The sequence below is a fragment of the Cariama cristata genome, unplaced genomic scaffold (genome assembly GCF_000690535.1).
Source record: "Cariama cristata isolate BGI_N322 unplaced genomic scaffold, ASM69053v1 scaffold21197, whole genome shotgun sequence".
Classification (NCBI taxonomy): domain Eukaryota; kingdom Metazoa; phylum Chordata; class Aves; order Cariamiformes; family Cariamidae; genus Cariama; species Cariama cristata.
The window spans coordinates 31,399-37,707 of NW_009628710.1; the positions used below are offsets into that span (position 1 = coordinate 31,399).

The 6,309-nt window shown below is 56.8% G+C and overlaps 1 protein-coding gene across 1 annotated transcript in view; it reads left to right on the top strand.

Annotated features, from left to right (window-relative positions):
• Window positions 1-2,601: 2,601 nt before the first annotated feature.
• The window catches only part of P2RX1 (purinergic receptor P2X, ligand-gated ion channel, 1), an 11,934-nt gene continuing 8,226 nt past the window's right edge, over window positions 2,602-6,309 (top strand). The window contains exons 1-2 of the mRNA XM_009704927.1: window positions 2,602-2,756; window positions 6,142-6,289. Of these exons, the coding sequence (XP_009703229.1) occupies window positions 2,620-2,756; window positions 6,142-6,289 (285 nt within the window). The 5' untranslated portion in view covers window positions 2,602-2,619. The remainder of the gene's footprint in view (window positions 2,757-6,141; window positions 6,290-6,309) is intronic.

Sequence of the window (6,309 nt, forward strand, 5' to 3'; positions counted from 1 at the left end):
CTCCAGCAGCATCCCCAGTCTTTCCACCTCGTCACCCCAGGCAGAGCACCCCCGGGGCCTCCCTGCTGCTCTGCTTAACATTGGTCAGGAGATGCAAAAGCCATTCAGAGGAAATGACTGTGAGCGTATCGACAACATCGTGCAAGTTTGTGTCTGCAGGAACTCAAGATCAAAACATCCCCAAGGTCACAGTTGCTGTGCAAGCATCTGCGCAGCAGGTCCTGGGCACCCCTCTGGGCTGCACCCTGTCTGAACAGGTAATTTAACAATTTTACAGCCCAAGCAGAGTAATTCCCTGCGATCACCACCTGGCAGAGGTGGAGAGGTGTGTCGGCAGCTCACGTGGGTTATCACCGGGAGAAGCCGCACCGCAAACAGGGGTGTGCGGGATGCAGCGCCGGCAGGCAGCCGGGCACGCCGGCCAGCTGGCACCGCTCGCACACCTACGTCGCTGGTGTGGGGCCAGGTAGCTTAGCAATGCCAACCCAAACCTATGAAACTCCCTGTTATAAAGTCAGTTAAAGAGCGGCAAACCCAGGGATGGCGTGAGTGCAGGAGAGGTGTGAGCGATGGTGGCATGCAAGCTCACGAGGGTTTAGGCTTGCTCGCTCTCATCTGCCAATGTTTTTCCACCACCCCACCCCTCCTATGGGGTGGTGTGAGCATCTCAAATGTTTTTCGAATGTTTGGGTGCCATGGCCAAGAGGGTGTCTGTGCTGGGTGCTGATAGCAGCCCAGGAGAAGACCCAGGCCCCGCGGGTGCTCCTGTGCCGGGGTCCCCTGCTCTGTGTATCGCCCCGTCCGCACCCACGGGGTCCGACCCCACTCGCCGGCTGCATCGTGGCTCCAAGAGATACTAAAATGGGAGATGCATATTATCTCCCAATGGAAAGTATTTTAGCTAAATCCATGCTATAACCATTTTATTGACTCCAAGTACCAGAGAGAAGGTTAGAAGTGACTCTTTTACAAGTCATTTTGCTGTTAAATTTAGCTGTCCTATTTTCATTATCCCCATGGCTTTGGCAAGGGTGAGCAGCCTTCCCTAAAAGGCCTCGTTTCATACAGTAAGTTATTTGCTTCTCTTCTGACAGATATCTAAGCTTATAAGGTTTGTCTGCTCCGCTCAATAACAGTATCAGCCTTCAATCTTATATGATTAGCATCAGCATTTTGTATTTGCTTTTGGCTCCCTGTCTGACAGCTTTCCATGTTGTTGCAGACCGGGGCATTGGGATGGTGTCATGTCACTTGTAACGTGGGATCATCTGATTTTGATTCCCAAGGTTCATGGCATGCCCAAAAGAATTGGATAAATGGTTCATCTGGTTTTTTTTCCCCCATTTTCCCTATTGGCCAGCAAAGAGAATCAATTCGTTCTGCTTGTTTCGCGGCTGTCAGGTCTGTAAAATACTGAGTTGAAAGGTCAGTGTGATGCCAAGCAATAGGCAATTGAACATGAGAGGTGATGATGTTAAAAGAAATGTTCCGGAAAGGAAAGATTTATCCCAGCAGGTTAAACTTCTCCATATTTGCCAAAACATTTCTCCCTGCAGGGAGGGACCTTGTCCCTCTGCGCTTTCCGCAGCAATGAGCCAAACCCCCCACCTAAGCTTCCCACTGCAACAATGTTGGCCCCCAAAATTCAGCCTGGCGCGGACAAATCCAGCCCCTTTCTCCATGACGTTCATGTAAAGCGGTGCCTGCACCACCCTGCCGAGCATCCCTCGCTGTGACCCAGGCTCGCCTGCCTGGCCCCGCTCACGGCCGTGCCTTTCAGGAAATGCTGGAAATGCTGAAAATGCTTTGAAATGTGCCCAGCCCAGCCCCGTGCAAGGGCTGGGAACCAGCCAAGCCCCAACTGGGTGGCCTCACTGTAGGAGGGGGCTAAGCCGGGCATCTGGTTGCCTTGTCGGCTCCAAATTACTGGGCTGGGGTTTCTGTGCCCCCACCCTCCCATTTCCCAACCTTTTTTCTGGGGCAGACTTTTGGGGATAGAGGAGGACATGGGTTAGGGACATGAATGGGACACACACACACAGCTTGAGGTGGCTGCTGGGGCAGGAAGGATGATACCCCAACCCCAGTACCTAAAATCCTCTCCTGGGACCCCCACCATCTCCTCCATCCCACCATTGCCCCCAGGGATCCCTTGTGGTCCCTCCTTGCCCCAAGCCCTGCCCACAGCCCCTCCATCCCCGGGGAGAGCCCCTGCCCGGGTGAGGGTGCATCCTCCATGGGTGGGCAGCTCCAACCTGGTGGCATGTGGCCTCAACAGCGGGGTGGCCCTGCACCCTCCCACAGCCCGTCCCACCCCCGGACCATGTAGGGCACCAGCTGCCCCCAGTCCAGAGCTTATAGGAAGAGGAAACCCCATGCTTGTGCAGAGGAGGAAACCCGACAGCCCAGATGTGCGCAGAGCAACGCCGATAGCGGTTTTATTATTTTCTTTTCTTTTTTTTTATTCCTCTCCTCTCTGCAAACAGAGGAGTTGCTCGAGCGGCGGCAGGCACAGCCCAACCCACGGCGCAGCGAGCAGCGGGGCTGGTGGGAGGCTGCGGCACAGCCCTGGCGCAGCCATGGGCTGTTGGTAGGCTGCGGCACAGCCCTGGCGCAGCCATGGGGCAGAAGTGCATGGAGAAGGTGTCCTCCTTCCTCTTCGAGTATGATACCCCCAGGATGGTGCTGGTGAGGAACAAGAAGGTAGGACTGACCTTCCGGTTGATCCAGCTCATCGTCCTGGCGTACATCATCGGGTAAGGCTCCCCAGCATCCGCTTTCCCCCAAATTAATGCTTTGCCACTGGGTTAAAAAGCAACCAAGATGAAGGGGCTCCTACATCCCCTATATCCCAATGCAGGGGGGTTATTGCTGGTGGCATCGCATCCCTCTGGCTGCGGGCACTTGCGTACAGCCCAGTATCCCACCATGGATCTTCCAGACGACCACTTGGTTCCCACGTCCTCCCCAGAAGCTGCTGCATGTGTGGACTGGAGGCTCATCCTTGCCCAGCCCCGCTGCACACGCCGGGGCCCCATCTCCTTGCTGAGCCACATCCAAATCCTGCTCGAGCTGCTGGACGGTGGCCGAGAATCTGTTGTTATTTTTATTTTCATTTATATTAACTAAGAGGCAGCTGAGGCCAGCACGGTGATTTGTGAGACCCAAGCGGCTCAAGACAGGGCCATAAATCTCCCCATCCACCGCCCCATCGGGGAGGCAGAGCCAGCCCAGCGGCTGGGGCTGGGAGAGAGTCTCACTCCAAATCCCTGGTTTGCTTTGCTTGTGGGAGGCAGCCCCGAGATCAGCCATGGTGCAAGAGCAGTTGCTTAAAAAAGGCAGTGAGTGGAGCAGGCAGGCTCAGAGCCGTGCGAGGATATGTGTCCTCAGGTGCCCCAGGGCTGCTGCTCTTGCCACAGCGATTCGGTCCCTGTCCCTTTGGTGTGGGATGATGAGCCGTGGTATGGGATGCGATAATTGATAAAAAAATCTTTGCTGTGCTCCCATGGCTGCTGTGGGCTCAGCCCTCAGGAGAGACCAGCACCCTTCCATTGGGAATGGCTGCATGGTAGGAGGTTTGCAGGGAGAGGGGGGGTCTCTGGCCATGAATTGGAAAAGCTGGGTATTTTGGGGGCGCAGGGTGCCTAGTGCAGCCCAAAGGAGAGGCAGTAGCTCCCAGGGCTCAGTAAAAGCAAGGAGTTGTGGGGAACAGCGGTCCCCAGTCCCACTTTTAGCACAGATCCCCTGGAAAGGGGGAAAAGCTTCCCAAGGAGTCACTGTGGGACTCCCGTGTTGCTCCCTTCCTGCTCACAAGGGTGATCCTCATCCCAAACCGCTGCCAAGCCAAGGTCTCAGGGATGCTCCATTGCAAAGGGTTTTGTACTGGCCCAGACTGGTGTTACTGGGAGCAGCGTTGGCTCTCCTAAGGGCTGAGCCCGCGAAGCCCCAGGGCTCCAGCAACGCTGGCCGCGGGCAGCCGCGACGGGGAACTGGCAGAGACGGTTGCTCAGAACGGGTCTTCCAAAGGAAACGTGGCTTAAGCAACCCAGCTAAAACGGAACAGGCAGCCAGGAGGGAACAAAAAGAGAAACAGCTTGGGGGTAACAGGCAGGGGCAGAGGGGAGACGGTTGCTATAAAATTGCTGTAATTCCTGTTTCTGCTGTTTTGGTGGGGTTGGGCTCCGCTAGCAAGGGGCTGCCTGTGAGTGTGGCTGCCCATAGCCCCACCGGCCACAGGCATTCCCCCACTGCCTGCAGCCCTGCCTCCGGTCCCCTGCCTGTGATGAGGCACGATGCTTGAGAGTTTCTCTTCTCTGAAAGCAAGTTTGGCAGGCAGATATTTATCTGTTTACAATTACCCCAGCTTTGGTCCTCCTTGGCAGGAGAGGTGGGATGCTCAGGGGGATGCGTGCCGATGCACGGCTGCGCTGGAGGGACGGGTGGCAGTGCCATCAGTGCAGAGGAGGGATGTTGGGCTGATCCCACCAAGAGACCCGGCGTTACTCTTCGGGAGCAGCTCTTCTCTCTGCTGATACACTGAGATAAGGCAGCATCGCTGCTGGCCGGGCCATGCTGGGCGCTTTCCGGCTGGACATCGCTTTCTGGCTTTTGTTTCCTGAAAACCTCGCACGCGAGGAGGCTGCAGGCTGAGCCACAGGAGAGAGAAGAGGGCTTGGTGACCTTGCCACATCAGGGAGTAACACCAGGGGACTTATACCACCTGGGCAGGGCTTGTAGGTGACATTTACAGCGTGATGGGGAAATGACGCCTTGTTTGCCGTGACCACAGCTCAGCGGCAGGGTGGGGGCCACATCCTGCCCTGCCATGGGAGGCTGTGTCACAGTGGGGTGCCCAGCCTTGTGTGCCTACCCCTGTGTCAGCCCCGCCAGGGAAGGATGAGGTGGCAGCGGCAGAAGCTGCGCTGGAGGCAGATTTAAGGAAACACTCCACAACAGTGCTGCTCAGCTCACAGCATCCTGCAGCCCCGAGGGCATCGAGGAAGATCCCCAGTGTAACCAGTGTAACCCAGTATGGCCCTCTGCCTTGGAGGAGGAGGAGGTTGGAGCCAGAGGTCCCAGCTGGTGTGGCAGCAGTGCTGAATTTCTGCTCCCATCCCCAGGGACCAGGGCAGATGCCATCCCTGAGGTCCCCTTGCCCCCTATCCCGGGATGCTGATGGGGCTGCAAGCTGAAAAGCGCTGTCCCCGGGAGGTCCCCATAAAGTCCAGCACCCATTGGGCAGACCTCCGGACAGCACCTGGGGTTCCCCTGTTTTCTCCCATGCCCATCAGTCGAGTGCCCAAGGACGGGCTGACACACCAGACTGGCATCACGGGCCATCCCACGGGCAGCACGCTGCCTCTGTCACGGCCAGTGGGACCAGTGCCCGTGGCAGTGGGGACAAAAACCAGATCGCTCCTTTTTTAGTGCCAGGAATGCTCCACGCTGCCGGGAGTGCTACCCGAAATGGTTGCTCGCCTGTGTTTATAGTGTCCCTTAGTCAGAGTTAATCCAGTGGCAGCTTGTTTATGCCATAGGTTAAATAGTGTCAAGAGCCGGCCCTAACAGCTGTGTGATGGGCTGGGAAACGCAGGGAGAGCCCCATGACGGCCACAGCAGTGTCCCCAACCCTGCTCCTGCAGCCCTCTTGCACCCAGGGCCACGGCTCCACCCTTCCCTTTGCTGGATGGGGAACAGTGGCCCTGGACATGAGTCGTGTCCAGACTTACCCGTGCCTTGGCCACGGAGGCACTGATTTTTGGAGAGTGCCCATGAAGTGGATCAGGAGGGTCTGGGTGGGTCACTAAGCCCAGCAAGCTGGAAACCCACCATAGGCTTTAATCCCAAACGGCCCATGGCCACCATGCCCCACCTGTCCTCACACACCCTCAACCACAAAATGTGTCCCAGTCCCCAAAATAAATCATCCCACCATGGAAGTTGGGTCCTGCAGCTACTGCATGCCTTGGGCAAAGGGTGGGAGAGCTCAGCAACATGTCCTTCATCCAGCTGGAGGAAATTTGGCAAATAAACCCCCAGCTGAGACTTGGTAGAAGCAGCCCTAGTCCCACAGATGGGCCGTGGGACTCCTGTGGATACCTGCCGGTGGCCATGGTCACCCCACCATCTTTCCCTCTCCAGGTGGGTTTTCCTCTACGAGAAGGGCTACCAGTCTCAGGACAGCATCGTCAGCTCGGTCTCGGTGAAGCTGAAAGGCCTGACACTGACCAACGAAAGTGTCATGGGGCCTCACATCTGGGATGTGGTGGATTATGTTTTCCCCCCACAGGTAAGGAGACAGGGTGGGTG